We start from the raw sequence: 24,792 nt of genomic DNA on the forward strand, positions 1-24,792 counted from the left end.
TAAAGAGACACTTAACTCCATAGTCTGAGTCAAGCACTCCATTTCTAGGCCTGCCATTGGTGTGGGATTAACAGGAGAGGACATGAAACCCAAATGAGAGGGGAGGAAAAGAAAAATAGGTTTTCCTCGTGGAATCCAGGGTGGGAATGGAGTGGGGAAGACTCGGGGGAAACAAAAACAACAGATGGTATCCGCAGAGATTTTCAAGAGTGGGAAGGAAAATTCAGGGACTAGCTGGGGCCCCTGGTGGAGGAACTGTCCCTAAATAGCTGCACCTCCATACACCCTGGAAGAGGAATCAGTTACCCCAGGCACACCTCTATGGACTCACAGTGTCCTGCCTCTTCAGTGACTTTTGTGGGGAATGAGCTGGGGTTGCCCTGTTTTAATAATCCTGAGACTTTGATTGAGAAGATTAGGGAAGGAGGGAGAAGCAGGGACCATTATCACCCAGCACCCAGTACCCAGCACCAGCACCCAGAGTCACAAGGATTCCTTTCTTTGCTACTAAGGTTCTCTAGCTCATTCACACAGTTCTGTATGGGTTGCTCTAGGGATTAACAATTACTTTTCTAGTTAGATAAAAATGAATCAGTCAGAAATAAGCAACAAGCTGTCATAAAGGCATGTGCACATCAAGTCATACACAGCACTGTAGGAAGCTTGCTGCCCTGGCTTGGCTCAGTCTGTCTTGCCTTGTTTTTGCTTTGGTTTTTATCATTTTTAAATACCTAACTCCATAGAATTCAAACTCTTAAAATCTGCTTCTGAGTGTCGACAGCGTTTCTCGGGTTCTCCTGAGAGTGGGGCACCTCAGCTAAACACAGGCGCGCACACACATCCTTCCCATAGTACAGTACTTTAAAATTAATAGCACATGCAGAGGAAAAACTAAACCCTTTGACGTCACTCTCGGAAAAGAGGAAACATAAACAGAAAAGGCTCCACTCCAGTAAGCTGCCGGCGCAGAAGCCGATTGGTCTCCGGTTTTCCTTGCCTGTGGCGACTGACAGGCTCAGCCAGCCTCCCAGGCTGGCTGCCTGCTCACCCAGCCAGTTTGCTCTGGGCACTGCAGCAGGCTCGGCTCTGTCCCAGCTCGGCCGGGAGCAAAGTGGTGTCCTCGTCCGGAGAGAGCCTCTCTCCCCCTTCCTTCTTTCTGGAGCTCTCTGAGTCCTTTGGCGTTTCTTTCTCCCCCCCCCCCCCTTTTTAATATTTTTTTTTCTTTTTATAAAATTTACACAATTATTCTGCTAATCCTGGATGAGGTTGCTGGATTCTGCAGCACAAGTCTTCATGAACAAGCCGCACCGCTCAGAGATTTCACGGCTTTCAAAGGTCACAGAACTGCCACTATGGTTAAATGTCTTGTTTAATGGTTGAGGTATGTACAATAAATTTAAGCGGCAAGTTCGTTTTCCTTGAGAGTACATAGTGACAGAGAGACAGTCGCCAGGGTTTTTTTGTTTTGTTTTTATTGAAAATGGACTAGTACCTATATATACTTGTGTATGTGTGTGTGTATATATATATGTGTGTATATATATATATGTATGTATTTTTGTCCGTGATTGTTCCTACAGCAACCAGCTTTTAAATTTCCTTCCTTTTTCTAAGCGAACTGACTAAATGTTATCACTTGCCCCGGATTTAACTCTTTGAGGGCAACGGGATTTAGCAGGAGATTCAGAGTTCTCTGAACTTTGAGCCCTCCCCCTCCACACACGTTTTTAAATGAGTGCCGTGTTTCTTCTCCACTGTAAATTTTAGAACTGGGTCATTTTTCAATTTTGGTAGGACGGGGCAGGGAAATGTTGTTGAAGGATTGTGAACCACTGGAGAAGAAAATCAGGTTGATTTGTGGATTTGCTTTCTCTTGGGGTTTGTCGGTTAGTCGGGAGCAGACCTCAAAATGAAGAAAGAGGTACTTACTACACAAGGGAACAGCTGGTAGTGAGAGAGCAGAGGCAAATGGGTAGAGGGGTGGGGAGGTGTTGAGAAAATAATCTACTTTATTATCTTGCAGCATTTTATAAAAAAGCCTATTTTCAGTCTCAAAGTTAACAGAGGAGATGTAGGTTTGAGTTACGTGGGCAATGATTTAAGTCTTACTATTTACGAAGAAAAATAAAACTTTATTGTCACTGCAAGGTTTGGTAATTATCTCCCTGAAGGGTTTGAGAGCAGAGTCAGATATTTAATTAGGGACTTAAGTGATGGAGCCTGGGGACTAATTAATCATCCAAAAATTCAGCCCTTCATGTGCTCCGGCCAGAGAGACCATTGCAAGAGAGGAAACAAGCCAGGCACGTACATCGTGCACAGTAAACTCACTAGCTGCTGCAGAAGGCATAGCTGAACCCAGAGCTAACGTTCGCAGCCACACATTATTCTGTGTCTGAGGGGAATCTTCCCTGTCTGGCGGTCAGTTTTTATAAAAGCAATTCAAACAGTACACGGTTACCATAAGCTTCCTTATCAGAGAGCTACGCAATAAGACGCAGCAGAGTTATTCGAAACCATTCCCCCGCTCCACAATTTCTAACTTGTTCTCCTTCAAGTTTCTATTCTCAACACCGAGAACTAGGGAATCTGTGAAACTGGGTCAGTATCGTTAGCCCTGAGAACACAGGCACACAAGCGCCGTGTTCTCAAGGGTTAACAGTTAACTGCCTGAGGCACCCAGTTAAGAACAGCGAAAATCTTAGCTCCTGGGTTGCAGAGGCTGTGCAGTGAATGGACAATTGCTTTTTCCGCAGCGCCTGCTGGAGGAACAAGGACTTTATGTGTTGTGAATGTACAACTGCAGCTCCTCCATTTCCTCTGCTTTATCTTTTGTTACTGGCTGGTGAAACGGAGGTACCAGTGGTACCGTCCCAACTGGCATTGGCTTCAGTAAAATGAAGTCCCTTCTTATTGCAAGTAGGAGCTCAAAGTCAACTAGCAACAACTCCCAAATCCAAATTCTCTCCACAAGGCTTTCTACCTGACTCTGAGCTTCCTGATTTCAGAGGGTCCTCACGGGTGTCAGTGGACAGTGTATTTCAGCAAAGTGGTTTGGAGAAACTTTTTTTTTTTTTTTTTGAATGAACCTACTTAGGGCAAGGATGGAAAAATCCAAGATGTGTCAGAGACAGGCATCAGTTTAAAGAAAACAATGGCACCAGGGCACCTTTTAACACTGTCCCTGTGTTTGGCACAAAGCCGCTCCTTGTTGAGGCAGAAATAAAAACCCTACCTTGAAGTGTTTGCAGAGAATTTACCCGGGCATACCTTGTTAGTTACCTAAAATAACTTTAAACCTGAAAATTTTAACTTTTTTCTTTTTTAATCAAGACGTCAGACGGTATTATTCTCGGCCAGAGGGGGGGTATACGCAAAAAACTAAAATGGCTAAACTTCCTCCATAAGAATGTACCACCTGGAAATGCCTCTGTCCAGTAGCCATTCCTCCGAGGTCTAACTTGTTTGCCAGGCTCCTATCACAAGGGAAGTGGCTTGTTGACTCACATAGCATAGTGTTGGAAGGAATTTATTAAGCAAGAAGCCAATCCAGCTCATGTCTAAAAGTACTTCATTATATTAAAAACAACTGTCACATTTAAGCATCAGAGAGGACTCATGAACATCTAGTTGAGAGCTGTTTTATGTAGTTTATCTCACAATTCAGAGGCGGTGTATAACCTAGCAAGGGACACTCCATGTATATGAACCTTCCAAAGAATTCACCATCCTGAGGATTCATTTCACATAGCTCAGCAGGGTCTTGAGTCAGGAATGCTTCTTATCAGGTGCCACTCCCTGGGGAAGCAGCATTTTGGCATTGGATGGTTTACCTGGTCCCTCACACTCTAGTGAAGCTATTTCCATAACTACTTCATGATGGTGACACCCTTATTTCTGAAACATTTGCACCCCAGGAGCACAGCTTTCTCCCCAATAGCGTGTCCTGGGTGCTCAGCATTAGGTGCTCCAGCCTTCCTGCTTTCACTTACCACATGGAACCTACTGCTTGATACTGATGAGTGAGGAAAAGGAAGGAACTGTAGGGAACCAACGTGACTAATGTCTTATATACCAGACTTTAGAAGCTTGACTAGCAAGGAGGAAATGTGTCAATGTTCTAGTGTTAAATCGAAGCATTTGAATTCCCATCCCCAAGGATTATTTAACCATTTGAAAACAGGTTAACTTTTAATAGAGGGAACCAAAGGGAGTAGTGGCTAGGACCCTCTGATCCAGGACACACACCCCTCATTTAGGCAGCATCCAGCTGGTCGACACTAAGCCACTGGGTCACTCTTGACCTTAGTGTCTTCAAACTGTATTACAAACTGTTGGATTTGATTATTCCTAACATTCCTTTAGAGTAAACTTTTTATAGTGTTTTTACTTTCAATCAGAGGTTTGTTGTTTTTAAAATCTATTGATTCATAAATGTGAAAAGGGTCAAACTTTTATTCAAAAAATGTCACAGATGAACCACCACTGCTGTTTGTGTTTCCACCTTTTAACCCAAAGTAAACACAAAGGCAGGTTGGAGTTGGAAAGATGGCTCAGTGGGTAAAGTACTTGCTGAGCAAGCATGAGGTCCTGAGTTCAGATCCTCGACACACATGTCAAACCTGCGCATGACAGCACATGTCTTTAACCACAGCACCCAAGGGACAGGAACAGAGGCCGATAGGGGCTCACTAGCTACCCAGCATAGACCAGAAGGCAAGTTCTGGGTTCAGGAAAGGACTCTGTCTCATTAAATCAAAACACAAAAAGAAACAAACAAAAATGAAGAGAGCAGTAGGAAAGACAGAGGACATCAAACTCTGGTCATGCACAAGCATATCCACCCACACATGTACATTTGTACACACACACACTTGTGCATATACACACTGTTTGGAACGGAGATAGTAAAACAAAAAACTATGCAGAAGAGGCAGCTGAATGCAAGTTAGACTTCAAGAATTGAGTTTGTGTCCATATTGGCAACTACCATGGTCAGGCAAAGAGTGTTATTCTTTTGTGGTGGTAATTTTAAAAAACTAGCATGTTGAGGATTGCCTGGACTTTTCGATAAATTGACTTGCTTTATTCGCCAGTCTGAGATGGAGAATAAAACTCAAGCATGGGGTGTTTTTCACCATGTCTTGAGGTACTGAAAGAATCCTTTTGAGATGCTGACAGCAGCCCCCGATCCCAACAACCATTTGATAGGAATGGGGAGGATTGCCAGCCATGATGTAATGTGATGGCTATGCTTTGGGAAGCATCCTCGGGTCTGGGAGCTTCTGACAGTGGCTCTAGAACTTCCTGGGTCAGTTGTGTGAGACTGTGTGGGTAAACTTAAGTCCTAACAGCTGCAGTTCCCTTGTTTCTAAGGTTAGTTGGTGCCTTTTCTGTTCCAGCCTGTTCTTCACACTTACAAAGTTTATACTGAACCATCATCTAGGATAGAGTATTTCCACCTCTCCATCCCTTCTCCTCTCCACTCCTTTGTTCCTTGGCATTGAATACTTATTTAAGTTTATATAATTCTTCCTCCAAGATAATCACATTACCAATGAAAAGCCAAAGCAATCACAAGCCCTGGGTTTGGGGAATTTCTCCCAGAAAGACTGTAGCTCCCCCAGGAACGTTTTCTCTCTTTGCCTTATTAATTAATCTCAGGTAAAGTGGGTACCTCTTTAGGCTGGAGAATTTCTTTAGACATCAAAAGAACATGGTCTGTGTTTGCTTAAGATGGGACGTTGATGTTGTAAGGCAGACACCGTTTTCATAAATGGCTGTCATTCTTAAGTGTCTATATTACTTTCCTTAGCATTGTTCATCCTCCAGTTCTGGTTTCTTCAGAGAATAACTGAAAACATTTTGTGCCTACTGTGAGACAGGAGCCCTGGTGCAGGCACGCTACCTCACCCTGCTGTTTGGCTTTACTGTAGTTCAAGGATCCTAAACCAGACACTGCTCCATGCTGTGTGGTCAGGGCAGCTGGCCTCTCTGCCAAGAAAAGGTTTACAATTAGCAGCTGAATCGTGGAGGATGAAGAGCAGATTAGTCATTTCAGATATACCTAGAAACAGCTTGGTAGCACACCGAAGTCTGTTAGGCACAGGTAGTTCTTAATAATATCCTGTAAATATCTCAATATATAAAAAAAATATAAATCCTATCAACAACACTATCTGGACAGCAGTGAGATTTGTGAACAGAACAGAATGTAAAAATGATAACTGAAGCTGATAACCTGGTACTTTTGTCCATCATGAGAAACATCTTCCTCCTTCCCTTTGCTCCTTCTTTCCTCTTTACATTGTTTCCCCTCCCCTCCTCTCCCCTTCCTCCTGCCCTCATCTCCCCTCCTCTCCCCTTCCCTCCTCTCCCCTTCCCTCCTCTCCCCTTCCCTCCTCTCCCCTCCCCTCCTCTCCCCTCCCCTCCTCTCCCCTCTCCTTCTCCCCTCTTCTAGTAACTGGTGTGCCCATTTAAGGGGCATCTAAGAGTTAGGACTCTGGGTCCTCCCTCTATCTATTGCAAGATGGAAGGCTACAGCTGGTTAGAGATGAGGAATATGTTTCCATGAACCAAGATGTAGATATGGGAGGTGATCATAAGCTTTAGTTGGTCAAGTCTTGATATTCAGAGATATCAATAGTTGTCATATCTTTCAACTCTATCAATCTTAGTATAAAAATAAAATGATTTTTACATTGCCATATAAAATCAGAAATTAACTGAACACAATAAATGAATTATTATTTTATATCCAAGTAATTAAATAACATTGTTACTTAAGAGAATAAAGTATACCTGTACACAAAAGATCTGTAGCAATTTTCCAAATATTTAAAAAAAGGAAAATATCTGTATTGATATTTGTCTAAATATGTAGAATATTAGTATAGTCTCAGAAAAAAATATCTGGAAATCTAGATTGAAAAGTGCAAAAATAAATAAATAAATGCTTCTAAAAAAAAGAATCTGAAATGCAGAGGAGAAAAACTTAGTTTTGTGGATTCTAGAGAGCTGTTAATGTTTCCTACACACTTCCTGCATTTACAGCAGAATCCATTTTGCTGATATGTTTGTGCCTTGTGTTTGGCATGGAAACAACATTAAAGAATGAAGGGAAAGGGGTTTTACTCTATTTGGCTTTGAATTTATATCATGCATTTTTGAAAACACCAGAAAGAGAGAATGCACTGCAAGTAAGAGTTGTGCACAGGAAATTACTGAGAACCCAACAGTGCAGAATGCTCTGGAAAGTAAGGGTTATAAACAGGAAACATGAAGACCTCGACATTATAGAATGTTCTGGAAGTAAGAGTCGTGGACAGGAAACATGGAGACCTTGACAATGTAGAATGCTCTGCAAGTAAGAGTCATGAATAGGAAATATGGAACCTTAACAGTGTAGAATGTTCTGGAAGTAAGACTCATGGACAGGAGATCATGGAGAACTTAACATTGCAGAATGTTCTGGAAGAGTCATGGACAGAAAACATGGAGAACTTGACAGGGCAGCTTGAGTAACTCTAGGTCATCACCATCCCCCTAGCTTTGCTTTTCCTCAGTATAGAATGAGGAGCTTTGTCAAGAACAAAGTTCCTTCCGGCTTGGCATGCTGTTCATGAAAACTTCTGGGCTATACAATGTATGTTATGTATTTTGCTGGTTTGAGCAATGAGCTAAATTACCTGTTTTAAAATTTATTCAGTTTCACTTAATTTTTAGGTTAATTAAGCACAAAAAGCTTATAATTTTCCAAAATTGTATCAAAGGAAACTATATATTTTAGGGAAACTTTTAAAATTTAGACCATAATTTCAGTCATTTAGAAAACATTATTTATATTAATATGTTCATGTTATAGACATGCAAACAACTAGTGCTGGTTCTGTTTAAATATGATTTATGCATGTCTTGGTTTTCCATGAGAAAAAAATACTTTCATTTCCCTTTCCCATTATGCCAGTCTCCAGCTGTGTCCAGTGAGAAGAAAGAATTCAGTCATTCGCAAGTGTAGACAACATTCTCATGAGAGAGGATGCCCCAACAAGATGGAGGTCTAAAGAATGCACCAATTTAGAAAAGGTCACTAACTGTAGAGAGAGTTGTTTCCGGTGTGAGGGAAATGTGCCTCTTTCTGTGTTCTCCACACCACTGCTCTCATACTTTCAAAGAAACAAAAACATGATTTCACTTTGGCTTTTAGTTCCATGGAGAAACTCTTGTTCATCACGGAGCATATCTAGTAGTCTGTTTCCTGTTTTCTGAGGTCTTTATTTGGAGAGAAAAATAATCTTTAGCTTTAGATAGAACAGAAAAGAACGGGTATCTGTGTAAAGAACATCCTAACATGTTCTTCTACACTTTCTTCTATTAAAGATCACTGTGTTAGGAAAGGTGCTTCAAGAGCTCATGACTACAACTGACGAATGTTGCCCTGTCTTCTGTTTCTAACTCATTCCGATGCCTCAGTGTTCAAGTGCAGTTTCAGGAGAGAGGGATGGGCACAGGCCTTCTCAAGATTGAAATAGAGGCAAAAGTCAGGGGTCAGCACCGGTCTAGTATCTGTAAGGTCATGCATGGGTCTAATCTCCAGCATCACTGGAGAAAAATTTTAATGTCTACATTCCTGTCAAAACTAACAGGTGACTCAGAAGTCATGGTGAATTCACATATCTTGTCCCTTCTAACATAAAGCTTAAAAAAAAAACTAAATGCATCAGATAATTATTAAATCACATGGTAAAATGTAATTCAAAACAAAATTGGTTTGTGCGTTTGTGTGGTGGGAGAAAGGAAAAAGCAGGGCGAGTTAAAGAAGATCCACTCATTTTTTAGAGAGCCCTGAATTTGTAACTGAAAACTCCCGCGTTTTGGGTTCTTGATGCAACAATGATACTCTTGGCAAGGTAATGAGCATTTTTGGTTTTCGTGTCTCTAGAATTTAACTTGCAACACATCATTCTTGTTAAGCAAGATTTAACTAGCCCATTTCAAAAGCAAGGAACTTGAGGCTGAGAGGCCGAGAAGAATCCTAACTCATGGAGCCAGGATTCTTCTTTGCTTAGCTGGCAAGTCTTAACTGTTCTAACGCGTTCTCAATTCATCTCCACTCATTCTAAGTGTGACTTGGGAAAGGATTTTAAAATATTTATGCAAGGCATAAGAACATTTGTATAAAAAGAAACACATTAAAGCATTCTTCTAACTGTATTTCTACACATGAGGTTCCAAAGTAAAGAGAAATAATGTTCCTTCAATTTTTAATGCCTCAGAAGTTGGGGTTTCAAACATCAGGAGGCTGGTTTACTCCATTCAATGGTAGTCACTCTTGGTCTGTGGCCATATACAAATCACCTCTCTCTACTATGGTGCCTGAGATGATGGTGTTTATGGTATGTCTCATATTCTCTAAGATGATGGTATTTATGGTATGTCTCATGAAGTGTAAAAGAGATGGGGGGATCTTTTATTTGTTAAGTGTATAGAGGACAAAGTAATAAGTGTATAAGCTGGCTCTGTCTGCTTATATGAATGTTTGGATTATGATGAGAATAGTGTTCTGTTGAGGGCTTATCAGATTTTCGATGACTGTATTTTTGTTTACAGTTTGAAGTTTCTCCTCAGAATTCGTGTGCTGGAAGCTTGACTCCCAGTATAGCTATATGGAGTGTAGAACTTTGTAGAAAGCATTAAGTTCATGGGGCAGTTTTCATGACGGGTTTGGTGTGACCACTGGAGCGGCTTTCTTACCCTGAGAGTAGGTTGCCATGAACATGCCCAGGTCTCGCCTTCATCCTTTCTCAGTGGCTTGTTCTTACCATCCCACCTTCTGTTATAAGGTTGTGAGGTAGTGCTCCAGATGCTGGCACTCTGCTGGTGAGCTTCCCAGTCTACAAAACTGTAAGGACATGTTTCTTTATAAACTACCCAGTCTCAAATGTTATGTGGTGGCTACAGAAAATGGCCTGGCTTGCTTTCTTGGCCTTTTCTCTTCTGTATTAAACTATTGCACATATAACCTAAATTATACATGTATTGATCATTCACTTATTGTAAGAAAATCTCTGTGTTATTCAAGTTGCCAGTGTTGGTTCATGCCAGCATTTGGGATCCTGATGTAGGAGGTTCGAGGTAAGCATGAGATGTATAATTAGTTCAAGGTCAATCTGAGCGCCACAGTGAGACCTTTCCTTAAAACAAATTCCTCTTACTCAAGTAGAGACAAGGACTTTTTATATCATCAGAATGCCAGAACCCATTACCATTTCTTTATGTGATGTTGCATCTTAAGACTTGTAAGTTTCTTCATATACTTGTATTTTGTTTATTTGAATTAATGCATGTGATTTAGTCATCTGTATACAATGTGTCTGCTGAACTGAAGAAAGCATTAGACTGTGTCCAGTTTCTTACATTATGGATAATGTTGGCCCAAGTCTTTAGGAGCATAGTTCCTCTATTTCTGCTGAGAATGTGACTAGAAATAAAGCTACCTGGCCTTAGGAAATCATGCTGAACATCAGTGAAAAGTATTGAATCTCAAAGTTGTCTAAGACTTGACACTCTCACTAAGAGTCCATTTCTCCCTTACCTTCCACATCAGCATTTCTGTTAGGTATAGGGTAAAGTTTGTTCTGATTTAATGAATCACAAGCACACAAATATCTTTGTTATCAGGTCCAGTCATTCTATATTTCAACTATAAAAATCCTTCATACCTTTTATTTTTGGTGGTAGTGATGGTGGTTTTTTGTTTTGTTTTGTTGTTGTTTTTTTTTAGGGGGTTGTTTTTATTTTTGCTTACTCTAAGTGGTATAAACATTTCTTCTATTGGCAACAAAAAATGTTTTATTCTTCACTATTATCTTGGGTTCTCTACATTTCTATATGAATTTTAGAAGTAAGATTATTCACCACAAAATGAACTGACCAATGGGGCAAAGGGACAGTTGGCATACAAGTTAATCTGACTTCTTTCCTGGGCCTTGGTTTATAAGCATGCTGCACCTGCTTCCATTTCAAAGGTCTTGTCACCTGCTCTCAATCTTACCTTCTATCTGGCTTTGTGACATCCCTGGCTCTACCTATTAGTAGATGCTTTTGATTTATTTTGATTTTAAAGTAGGTGCTTTAGTATTTTGATCTGATCTAAATAGTACCTCTTCTGTTTCAACTTTGTTTCCAATATCCATGAAAATTATGTATGTATATGTGTGTACAGTTTACTAGCCACAACCTTAAACTCATGAGTTTAAGTACTTTATATATTTTTATTTTCTAACAAAATATTTATATTATCCAAAAATACTGGTGGCTATCTGTCTTTGTTTTTAATACTGATACATGTTATTTATTTACTGGCTAATAATTTAGTAAATCACTAAGAGACCAATAGTAGACAATATTATCCCTGTCCCTGTCATAGAAGGAAATGTTGGGATTCTGTAAATCCCACCCCACAGTTACCTGGTAACAGTCAGGTATGTTCCACCCAAGTTACCTGACACTATAAAGAGGGGTGCTTGCTCCCTCCTCTCTCTTGCCCTCTTACTCCCCTTGCTCTCCCCCCACCTTGTCCCTCATTTCTCCATCCCCCCACATGCTCATGGCTGGCCTCTGCTTCTCTACTCCTCTCTCTCTCTGCCTCCACCACCCTCTCAATTCCCCTCCCCATGACCTGAATAAACTCTATTCTGTACTATACCATCATGTGGCTGGTTTCTCAAGGGTAAGAGATTCCTAACATGGGTTCCCCAGAGGCATCCCTCTTGCTCCCAGGCCTCACTGCACCTCCAATGGAGCATACCCCCCCACTTTCTTTATCTCTTTCCTAACAGGAAAACCTTCAGCCATCTGCCATTAAGTACAATATTCTTCATAACACAGACAAAAGTCTTTTATCCCTTGTGTGCTAAACATTTAACTTATTAAGTACTCTTTCTGATATCAAATGTATGATTTTTTAATTTTTACTTTCTTATAGTGGTTGTTGGCTTTGAATGTCAAATCAAATTGAAATCTTAGAATAAACCTAATTTGGTTGGAATATGTCATGCTCACTCATCTGTCTGTCTGTCTCTCTCACTACAAATCTTATATATCTGTCTTCCATTCTTTCTACTGACTGTTTCTGTGTAGATTTTTTTAATTTCATATAGTCCCATCTTTTGGTTTCAGAAATTATTCCCTGTGTGAGTAGAGTCTCGTTGGAATTCTTGCCTGTATCTATAACTTCACGTGTCTTCTTGTGAGAACTCTAATACAATGGTTCTCAACCTTCTTTTTTTAATTAAACAACTTTATTTTTAAAAAACAGAGATAAATTTACAGATTTTAAAAGCATTTTGCATAAAAATATATGAATATATTTTGTCAGGACTTGATTTTTTAAAAGTTTGATAGTATGCATTGAAATCTTACTAGTTACAATGAGTATAAAGTACATGTAAAACAAAACGGAACATGGAAATAGTCAAAGTTTTCTTGGTGTGTAAAAATTAAACATAATGATTTTTAAATACCAAGAGTTGTCACAAGACTGCATTCTTAGCTCTTTAATTACTGATTTAAGGTCTAGGTGTACCACACTCTGAGAGGGTGCTATACACTTATGTTTCTTTCTAAGAAGGAGTGAGGCTTCCACTTTTTGGGCTTTCTTTTTGAGATTCATATGGTCTGTGAGTTATTTCTTGGGTATTCAAAGCTTTCTGGGACTAGTATCCAATTATCAGTGACTACATATTATGTCTGTTCTTTTGTGATTGGGTTACCTCACTCAGGATGATGGTCTCTAGTTCCATCTATTTGCCTAAGAATTTTGTAAAGTCATTGTTTCTAAGAGCTGAGTAGTACTCCATTGTATAAATGTACCACAATTTCTGTGTCCATTCATCTACTGAAGGACATCTTTCCAGCTTCTGGCTATTATAAATAAGGCTGCTATGAACATGTTGGAACATGTGTCCTTATTATATGTTGGAGCATCTCTGGGGTATGTGCCCAGAAGTGGAATAACTGGGTCTTCAGATAGTTCTATGTCCAATTTTCTGAGGAACTGCCAGACTGATTTCCACAGTGGTTGTACCAGTTTACAACCCCACCAACAGTGAAAGTGTGTTCTTGTTTCTCCACAACCTCACCAGCATCTGCTGTCACATGAGTTTTTGATCTTAGCCATTCTGACTGGTGTGAGGTAGAATCTCAGAGTTGTTTTGATTTGCATTTCCCTGATGACTAGAGATGTTGAACATTTCTTTAGGTGCTTCTCAGCCATTCAATATTCCTCAGTTGGGTTCCATCCTTCTTAATGCTGCAACTCTTTAATACAGTTCCTCATGTTGTGTGACCCCCAACCATAAAATTGTTTTCTTCATAGCTGCAATTTTGCTTTTATGAATTGTGGTGTAAATTGCAGATATACAGGATAACTGCTATGTGGCCCCTATAAAAGGGTCATGTTGAGAAGCGCTGATCTAGCGGTTTCAGCTTTCCAGGTGGTAAGTTCTTTGATCCATTTGGAGTGGATTTTTCCACAGTGATAAATGAGAATCTAAGTCTACTCATCTGCATGGAGATGTCTAGTTTTGCTGGCACTACTTGGTTATAGACCACCTTTTATCCAGTGTATGTTCTTATAAACATTTTATCACACACAGACACACACACAGACACACACACACACACACACACACACACACACACACACACACACACACACACATACTCTTGTAGCGCTCAGAGTCTCTCCCTTTTGGTGCCCACAGTTAAACATTCTGTTGGTTGTACTTTAGAGACAACCTGTAATTATTTCATTAATGGAAAATAATCTTACAATATACTGACTGACCAAGAAGGAAGAGAAAGTTGGTGGTGCTTTGGGAAATACTTAAAGTGAGAAAAAAAAATTACCAAGTGGAAGCTTTTATCCAAAGGAATGCTGCACCCACTTTATATAAGATTAGAGATTCAGGTTAAAGGCACTGGTATGTCCTCCTCCCCACTAAGAGTCTCAACTGAGTTTTAGATATTTCTTCAAAATGTTGATTTATATAATTTATACAATGTCTTATAATGTACAAATATTATATTTTTTTAGTTAAAATACAATATCTCCAGTGTATGTTCTTGATGCTTGCATTAAGCATTAGGTGTCTATAGCTGGATGAACTTATTTCTGGGTTCTCTGTCCTTTCTCATCATTCTGCATGTTGGTTTTGTGCATGTAACTCAATATTTTTATCATGATCGCTCTGGAGTATAATTTGAGGTCAAGTTTTATGATTTCAGCAGTAGAGTTTTTTTCTACTTAAGGTTGCTTGGGCTGTATGTTGCATTTTGTGTCTCCATATGAACATTTGTATTTTTCTTTTCAATTCTTTGAAGAATGTCATTGGAATTATTTCTTTTATTTTAATAATTCTGTGTATCGATGGACATTTAACTGCATCCATACCTGTTAAGTACATGTATGCTCTAAGTACATGGATGCCCCATACCTTCAGGCCAGAAAAAAGCACTGGATCCCTTCGAACTGGGATTGTAGATGGGTGTGAGGTGTCATATGGGTGCTGGGAATAGAACCTGGGTCTTCTGGATAAGAACACTGCTGAGCCATCGCTCTAGCCCCGTCCCTGGAGTGTTTAATGGGAATGGCATCGAGTCTGTAGATTACTTCAGCCATTTTCACACCATCAGTTCAGATGACCTAGAAACATGAATAGTTTTCTCCATCATCTTTCACTTTTCAGTGGCCTAAAGTTTTTCTTGTATAGGTTTCTCACACCTGAGGTCTTTCTTAGTAGTGTATTTTTGAGTGTGGTTGTGAATGAGGTATTCTTCCTATTTTCTTTCCCTGGGGAGTTCCTTATTGCTGTAAATAAAGCCTCTGAGTTTTTAGATTGCATTTATTTGTCTAGACTTTTGTACACAGGTGCTGTATTTATGTAAGTTCCCCCTAACGTCTACCCTTCTTTAAAATTATTCCTGCATCTCCCTGCTCCTTCTCAAAGCATGGCCTCTTATTCTTTCACTATTGTTATAATTTAATTATAGTACATTATATACTATTTATAAAGTTGTAGACATAGCTTTCTTACTCCATTATTGTTGGTCATATGTATATGATTTTATAACTGATGGCTTAGGACTGGATAACGTCTTGGGGGAGTTGCTGCTTGAGAAAAATTATGTTGTCTATAGCTCTTCATCTAGGAATGGGGTCTCATGAGAGTCCCCTCATTCACGTCCATGTGTCAATCCGTGATATCATTCTTCAGGTCCTGTTTTTAGTGATGTCATTCTTCAGGTCCTGTTTAAACAACCACGTTGTTGAGGTAGCATTAGAGTGTAGCGTTCCTGTCATGTATCAAAGACACTACCATGCAGCACACAGTATGGCTTTTAGTCTCTTCTAGAACATTCCCTGAGCGTTATGTGCAGGGTTGTGTTGTAGATTTATGAGTCGGGCTGGGCGGCCCACAGTCAGATGTTCTTTGCATTTCCGCCAATTCTGGGCCCTGCAACTTTACTAAAAATGTTTATTAAATCTAAGTTTTCTGGTTTATTAAATCTAGGTTTTCTGGTAGAGTTTATTGAGTCTTTTAAGTATTGAATAGTGTCATTTGCAAATAGGGGTAATTTCTCTTTTTCCTGTTTTTATCCCTTTTATATCTCATCTTGTCTTAATGGTCTGACTAAAACTTTGAACACAACAGTGAATAAAAATGAAATAGTTATCACCCTTATCTTCCAGATTTTAGAAATGTTTCCATCCCCACCCGCAACTTTGTCTAACATTGACAGCAGGTTTTCAGATATAGTTTTATTGTTTTGAGGTATGCTATATCTTTTCCTAATTTCTGCAATACTTCATCATGAAGTCATGGTGAGCTTTAGCAAAATACTTTTACTGCTCCGTGGACATGATCAGATAATGTCTGCCTCTGAGATTATTTACATGGTGAATAATTTATTTGTTTTTTTTTAAACCAACCTTGCAGTGCTAAGAAGAAACCTACTCTCTTGTGATGCATAATCATCTTGGTGTGTTCTTGACTTTGGTTTCCAAGAATTCTGTTGAGAATTTTTGTACCTCTCTGTTCATCAGGTTTACTAAGCTGTTCTTTTTCTTTTGCTGTTGCTGTGTCTTGACCTGACTTTTATATCAGGATAATACTGGCATCATCAAATGAATGTGATGGAGTTCCTTCCTTTCCTACATCACAGAAGTTTGAGAAGTGTTAGTGTTAAAAGATCTGTAAAAGTGTGTTAGAAGTCAGTATTCTTCCAGCACTTTCTCTGTGGAGATCTTGTTCAATTCAACAACTTCAATTTCATTGTTCCTCATGGGCTTGTTTATAAATAATTCAAGATTTAAATAGGTTGTACACATTTAGAAATGCATCAGTATCAATGTACAGGTTCTCCAGTTTCTTGGAATGTGAGTTTTCCCAGCATCCTCTAGTGGTCTAAATATCCTAGGGTCTTCTGTGCTCTCTCCCTCTCCCTCTCCTCTCCCCCTCCTCCTTTCCCTCTCTCCTCCTCTTTCTTCTCCTCTCCGTCTCCCTCCTCCTCCTCTTCCCCCTCCCCTCCCCCTCTTTCCTTTTGGATTGTTGATCTAGAGATCTATCAACTTGGTTAACCAATTCTTTCTTCAGCTGATTCTGAATTTGTTTTTTTGTTTTTTGTTTTTTGTTTTTTGTTTTTTTTTTTTTTTTTGGTCTCTATTTCATTCATTGTTTCCCTCATCTTCCTATTTCTTACCCAAACCTGGTGAGAAACTGAATCCTTTCATCACATATATCTTGAAAGCTGGTTTTTCTTTATCAGTTAGTTGAAAGTATTGTCAAGTTTAGGTTTTTACCAGTTTATTGTTTACAAGTCCAGCTATTGATTGACAAACATGTTACAATTGTTCAGTTTGTCATTAAGAATAAAGGTATTCTAATGTGCTTGTCAACTTACTACACAAGATTTTGAGGCTTAAAATTTTTTAAAACTTTGATAATATAAATTGAACATATGAAATGAGCAATTATGCAGTTACTAAGTATAGTAATATATCAATTAGAAACGTACTAACAATTTCATGTAAGTATTCTGTATTTGAGCTGGTGTGCCCATGTATATCAGATATTCAAATAGGCATATTAAAAACTGCCCCATGGCTGATAATGCATCCAATTCTCTTTTAGATTTTCTCATTTATAAATTGTATAAAACAGTTTGGAATTTCATTTTTATAGATCAAGGTTACATCTCAAAATTTCATATTTGTAATTAGTATTGATTAATAAACAATTAGTATAATAATTATGCTAATATTGTAATGTTATGCCTTTAAGTCCTAACTTTATAGTTTGGAGGAAATAACAGATCCTTATAGAACAAGATCTCATAATGGTTTACGACCATTTAACAACTTCAGTACAGACACAGATACACACTACACAGGGTCTTAAAATTTCCATGGATCTATATAAAGAAAAATAGTCTGAAAAAGCAGGATAACAGTGAAAATATCTGAGAATTACTTCGTATGATCATAAACTTCGAATTAGCACTCTACTCAACAGAAACTCAGTTGGTAGGTTATGTCCCTTGCATGGTTTTATCCTCATTTGTTGATTGTTGCCTTTGGTTCTACTTAGACCATTACTAAAATCTGGAAATCAATAGTGGTTAGTGAAGGCCTGCATGTCATCTTATTCCCCACTCTTTTGTCTTTGAATTTCCTTTACGTTTATAATTTAGAATTGCCTCTTTGCAAGGTTTGTTTTTGTCATTTCGATGATGGTTGGGTTGTTTTGTGTTTAGTGTAATCATGTAGTCTGCATAGTAAAAATAGTCTCTGTCCATCTTCCACTTTCATTTTAACTTTATTCTTTTGAATTCAGCACCATGATTATTGTGCTGTCTCTTCCCTCATTACCTTATTTTTTTATTCTTTCATCCTTTTATACTAATGGAGGATACAGGACGCAGCTATGACCTAACCAGAGTATGATGTGAATTAGTGCTCTGTCTTTTCAAGGGGACTGTGAGAACCTGGGCATACCTCAACTGCCTTTGCATACCCACGGATTACATGCTGTGGGCGGATATCTAACTTCACATGATTTAGATTCCTCAGTGATAATGGTCATCACAGCATTATGCAGTCATATACATCACTCCCTGCATGCAGCGTAGCAATGCCTTCATTCAACTCTTGTCTTTGTCTGCAATAGCTTTATTTCACAGTCATTTCTGAACCATCTTCCCCCCCTGGAATGAACTTTTCCATTGGTAATTTCACAAATAAACTTGGAGATATTCTTATACGGTCTGTTCTTTACATTGCCCTGCTTATCATCCAGCAATTTAAAGTATTTCTTCTAACCAATTTTTAATACTAAGGATACCTCATTTGGCCTTGCTTTCTTAAGAGCTCAGCTGTATGCATGTTGTAGATTTGAGTCCACCTACCCCTGTGTGTGAGGTGGATTTGAATCAACCCCATTGCTTACATTTGATTCCCTTGTTCTTTATTTTTTATGCTTTCACTTTTTAATTATATGTTTTTCTCATACAATACATCCCAATAGCACCCTCCCTCCTCCCAGCTCCCTCTACTGCCCCTCTCCCCCCAGATCCACTCTTCTCTCTCCTCACAGAAAAGAACATTCCTCTCAAGGGCACCAAGACAACACAGAGCAACAAGATACAAGACCAGACACAAACCCTCACATCAAAGATGAACGAGGCAACCAAGGAGGAGAAAAGAGGTCCTCAGAGCAGGCAAGAGAGTCAGAGACACACAAACTTCCACTGTCAAAAGCCCCACAAGAACACCAAGCCAGCAAACATAGCATACACGCAGGGGACTAGCCACAGACTCCTTCAGGCTTCACAACTGCTGCTTGATATTTCTTTTGGATCGATATCTCACTATTTATTTCTTCAGGTCTGTGTAGTCTGCCCTAAGTCCATTAAATGATTTTTAACTGTTATTCTTTTTCAGCCACAGACTTAAAAAAAATATTTCTACATTCCAAAAGTTGTCCCCTTCTCATTCCCCCCTCCCAGAGTTCTTCGCCCATCCCTTCTCCCCCCACCTCTAAGAGGGTGCCCCCTCCCACCCCTACCTCACCCTTACTAGCATCCCCTTTTTCTGGGCCAACAAATCCCCACAGGATTAAGCACATCCTCTCCCACTGAGGCCAGACAAGGCAGTCCTGTGCTACACATGTATGCAGGGCCACAGACCAGCCAATGGATGCTCCTTGCTTGGTGGCTTAGTCTCTGGGGGATCTGAAGAGTCCATGTTAGTTGATACTGTTGAGCCTCTCAGAGGACCGTCATGCCAGACTCCTGTGTGTGCACATACAACAGCCTTAGTAATAGTATCAGGATTTGGTGTGTACACATGGAATGGATCGCAAGTTGGGCTGGTCACTAAGTGGCCTTTCTTTCAGTCTCTGCTCCATTTTTGTCCCTGCATTTTCTTTAAGCAGGAACAATTCTGGGTTAGAAAATTTGAAAATAGGTTGGCAGCCCCCTGCCTCAACTGGGGGCCATGTCTACCTTCTGGTGGGGCTCATTTCAGCTTCCATCTCCCCACTATTGGTCATTTTGGCCAAGGTCAACCCCACTGAGTCCTGGTGGTCTCTCATATTCCAGGTATCTGGGACTTTCTAGAGGTTTCCCTGTCCCCTAACCCCACTGCTACATATCTTGACTAATTCTCCTGGCCCTCTGGGCATCCCTCCTGTCTCTTCCCATACTTGATCCTACCCCTCTCTTTTCCCTCCCCCTCCTCTCTCTCACCAAGTCTCTCCCTCCCTCTACCTTCCATGATTATTTTGTCCCCCTTCTAAGTGGGACTGAAGCATCCATACTTTGGTCATCCTTCTTGTTAAGCTTCATATGGTCTGTGAGTTGTATTTTGGGTATTCTGAACTTTTGGCCAATATCCATTTATCAGTGAGTACATACCATGTGGGTCTGAGTTACCTCACACAGGATGATAGTTTCTAGTTCCGTCCATTTTCCTTCAAAATTCATGATGCTTTTGTTTTTAATAGCTGAATATAATTCCATTGTGTAAATGAACCACGTTTTCTGTATCCATTCTTCGGTTGAGGGGCATCTGGGTGGTTTCCAGCTTCTGGCTATTATAAATAGGCTGCTATGAATGTGGTGGAGCACAGGTCCTTGTAGCATGGCAGAGCAGCATTTGAGTGTATGCCCAAGAATGTGATAGCTGGCTTTTCAGGTAGAGCTATTTTCTAATTTTCTGAGGAACTTCCATATTTATTTCCAGAGTAGTTGTATCAGTTCATAATTTAATTCTTAGTCTTGTCTAACACATTCTCATATCATATGAGATATTCTCATATCATGAATATTTTCTTTATGTGATTTTCAAGGTTCTAAAAAACATGTTAATTAAATTTGTTTAGTGTCTAATCAATTTTACTTTATGGGTATAATCATCTCACTTTATATATATATATATATATATATATATATATATATATATATGAATTCATATATATGAAAAAGAAATATATAAGAAAGATTTGAGCCTGTGTATGATATAGTTTTGCAGTTAGTACATTTGCTTCTTTAAAATTACCAGTGACATTAACTGTCTACATTGTCTTAATCCACACTGAACAAAACTATGAGACAGTGACTGACTTATTGATGATTCATTGATTATACACTATATTCCTTTCCCTTCCGTGCTGCTAGAGAAAAACCTATAAAGAATGGTATGTAGCATTAGAAGACTCCATATGAACCAAGACCATATTCTCAAACCTTGTATCTGTCTTGGTTAGTTGGGAGGTTTTACATTAGTGTCTGAAATAAATTTAAAAATAGTATTCGATCATCTGTGATCTAAGTAGCAGCTTAGTTGCCTGCTGATATTCTGTTTTTCAATGTGGCCATTGTATTGTTATACAACAGGTTAAATGAATAGAATCCCAATCTCATCGGAGTGCCTACTGTCTTATAATAGTTTCTTGCAGTGCTTGGACCCCCATCCTTTTTTATATTGCTAATACACTGAAGATCTTAGAGTTTAACTCATCATTCATGTGTAGGTCACATTCCAGTGCAGTGATTGTCTACAAAACCATACCATCTTGTCCCTGGTTCTTGGCTTTCACACACCATTAATGTTTCCTTGTACAATCTCTGATGTGAATTAGGGACAATGACTTCTTGGTGACCTTCTCAATTATCCAAAGTATTTCCAAGTTCACAGTCCTATGTAAACCAATCTAGTATTTCTGAATCTGTGTCACAGACACACAGAAAGCATTGCCTTTTAACTGTATCCTGTAGAATTAGCAAACCCTTATTACAAATAAGATAACCTTGCAGTAAGTTTGGCAGTTACCAAGTTCTGGCCTGGTTACATGCCATGGGCCTTCAGTGATTCCATATTTATTGGTTGCCGCAGTGGATTCTTGTCTTTTCCAGGATATTTTCCTCATCCTTCTTTCAGGGCTAGGGAATTTTTAAAGTGCAGGTAAATTTGCATTTAAAAATGGATGAGCCTAGCGTTCAATATCTGATTATTTGCAGATGATTCATATGTAGCTTAAAATAGATGCAGGTATGAGAGGAGGGACAGTAAAACAATTGAAAAATGTTCGATATCTATACCATTTCAGAGAACTTGTCTTACTAACAGACTTTTCATACATTTCATTATTTTCAATATATAAACTATAAAATTAGAAACTTCAAAATTCAGCATTCAGCAATTTAAAAATACCATTCAATGTGAAAACTCTGAAAGCAAGATTTGCAAAATGTTACCTATTTCATGGGTATGGAGGAAAATGATCTTAATATTTCAACCAAAGGACTGAATTTTATGTTATGCCATAAACTTTTAAACTGAGAAGACATTTTCTTCAAACTTTAGAAAATCAGTAAAGAAGCAACAGAGAGTCACTGCAAACTCTGGGTAGATCAAACAGAAGCAGTGCTGCCGTGCAGTTTAATTGACTACTCCTGAAATCCTTATAAAACAGTCCTTATGCTATAAGTTCTTCTCAGTACAACAAATATTTAGTGTTTTGTTTTTAAACAAACACAGAAAGGTGATGTTAAGTAATCTATAATTGAATTTCCAAAGCCTACTTCAAGCACTTAATTTAAAATGTATAAGTTACAGTTCACAGACTTGGTCACTCCGACCTGTGCTTAGGTTATTAACACAGTCTCAAGGAGTGAGGATGACTTTGTTTTCTTCGAAATGAGTTTTTAAGAGTGCTACAAAGAGGTTTGACATCTTCCAGTTAGGTTTTCAGGATAGAAGAGCTTTTGTTTGTTTGTTTTGTTTTGTTTTGTTCTTGATGTAGCCAAGGATTCTTGGGATCTTTCCACTTGTCCTGGGTCAGTGGCAGTTTCTTAGATAAACAGCTTAATCATTCATTTCTAGTCAATATAGTGATTCACTATTTTGACTAACATTCCTCTAGTGCCTATATTTTATCAAAAACTAGTAAGCCAATATATGAAAATGATACTTTAAAACTATAGATGTAGGGATGCTGAGGACTCCAAAATTAGAATCAGTGGGCTATTTTGCCTTCCCTGTAGTATTCAGGCAGCATCAGAACTGTGTTCAGTAGAAACCCCAAGTAGATTATCAAGACATGCTTAGGTGAAATCAAATCTGGGGTTCAGTATTTAATATTGTCTTATTTAATTTTTCCAATATTCCTCAGTTATACTAGCTTGATGGTGTGGTGGTGGTGATAATGATGATGATGGTGGTGGTGGTGGTGGTGGTAATGATTTTACTGTAGGAATCTCAAGTAAATAATCATATCTCTGTTTCTTGCTGGGCCAGCTTGTCAGAATCTTGCTAATTGGGCATTTCAGTGGTCAGGCCATTGACATGATAAACTTTAGACCCAAATAGAGGAATACTAATAAATATGTGGCTATATTAAATATTTATGACAGGTATATAATATTGGTCTATAATCTGAAATTATAAGTAGATATGTTAGATCTTAGAATTGAGGCAATATAGACTTCTTTGGGTTGATGTGGAAATATATGTCACACATATTAAGCTACTAATAAGCCTAGGCTAGATGTGTCACATTAACCACTGTAATAGTTTTTAATCACTATGACAAGACACTAAAGAAAAGTAGCTCAAAGGAAGAATAATGTAGTATTTTTAAGTTTCAGTTTAAGGTCACAATAGGATTCTACTCATGGCAGAGAGTATGTGTGTGGTGGAACAAATCTTCTCCCCTCATTGAAGGAAGGGGAGGGAAGGAAGAAAAGAGGGTGAGAGGTGGGATAGAGTAGGAAGAAGATGGAGAAGGAGGAGGAGGAGAACAACAGCAGCAGCAGCAGCAACAGCATGAAGAAGAAGAAGAAGGGAAGAGTACTCGGGGATAATAATTTCCCTTCAAATGTGTAACCTCACTGGTTCTTTTCTTCAAGTGAGTTTTCCCTTCTCATACCCCATTCGGCTAAGGATCTATCAATAGATTATTCAATCCATGACCAGTCACATTCAATAAAACTCCCAACGAGTGACTAGAACATCAACATACATATCATTTGGGGGCAGGCATGGTTTTATTCAACTTGTAAAAAAAAAGAGGTAGACAAACAAGGTAAACACAGACATGAACAAATAATAATATATTAATTATGAATTGTTTTTACATAGTTATGAGAAATATGATTCCTGCTTTAATTACTCTAGTAGTCTCAAACTCTCCAACAAAAGTGTGATTGTTCCCATTTTTATAAGCAAACTTAGATTCTATTGATTAATTCACATCAGTGACTGATTTTTAGTAACAGAGCTTACAGTCATTCATGCTTTCATTCGTTCCTTTAACACATGTTTGGAGTCTTAATATAGTCTAGGAACTCAAGACATAGGAAGGGAACAGACAATACCTCTGTCTTTGCAGAGTTTCCATTACAGTTGGAGAAAAATGGCAGCACACGAGCCAGCAGATGCACCAGCTGGTTTCTTGTTTTGGTAAATGTATGGGAAAAAAAATCAGTGAAAGAAACCAGTAAATTGCTTGCTGTATGGGGCAGATTTTAAAATGAAGGCTCTGTCACACATGGGATGAATGGCTTATTCGGCAGAAGACTGGGATGTCTGCTGTTCGAAGATGATGTTTACTTCGGAACAGATGAGATAAGAATGGCTTGGTTTAGGACTCAGACTGTGCCATGACTCAGTGGGTAATAGTTACCTGCAGGAATCAATGGTAGAGCCAAGAAGAATAGATCAGATGTGAAGAACAGCAGTTTCTGCAATGGCTTTTTCCTTCCTTCCTCCTTCCCTCCCTCCCTCCCTCTTTCCCTCCCTCTTTCCCTCCCTCATCCTCTCCTTCCTTTCTATCCTTTTATTGTGTTTTATTTTGTTTTTTAAATAGGATCTTATGTAGCTCAGGCTGGCCTTGAACTCACTAAGTTGCTGAGGTTGGCCCTGAACTCCTAATCCCTTAGCTTCTATCACTAAATTCTAGAATTACATGGCTATACCACCATGCCTATTCATGAGCCCAGATTTTGAAGCTGGGCTCATTCATTCATGTCTGGCTCCATCTCTACTAGGTTTGTTCCTCAGGATAGAATGTGCCGTTGGTTTTTTTCATTTGTAAAACTGGAGACCCCAGTGGTGCCAAACTTACAAAGTTTCTGTAAAAGATACACATGAATGCATATGTGTGTGTGTATGTGTGTATTTCCATGTCTATGTGTATATGTATATGTGTGTGTGCATGTGTGTGTCTT

The 24,792-nt window shown here is 39.0% G+C and overlaps 1 protein-coding gene across 1 annotated transcript in view; it reads left to right on the forward strand.

Annotated features, from left to right (window-relative positions):
* The first annotated feature begins 1,217 nt into the window (after positions 1 to 1,217).
* The window catches only part of PDE7B (phosphodiesterase 7B), a 294,818-nt gene continuing 271,243 nt past the window's right edge, over positions 1,218 to 24,792 (forward strand). The window contains exon 1 of the mRNA XM_080941986.1: positions 1,218 to 1,381. Coding sequence (XP_080798112.1) covers positions 1,361 to 1,381 — 21 coding nt within the window. The 5' untranslated portion in view covers positions 1,218 to 1,360. The remainder of the gene's footprint in view (positions 1,382 to 24,792) is intronic.

The sequence above is a fragment of the Micromys minutus genome (assembly GCF_963924665.1).
Source record: "Micromys minutus genome assembly, chromosome: 30".
NCBI classification, from domain to species: domain Eukaryota; kingdom Metazoa; phylum Chordata; class Mammalia; order Rodentia; family Muridae; genus Micromys; species Micromys minutus.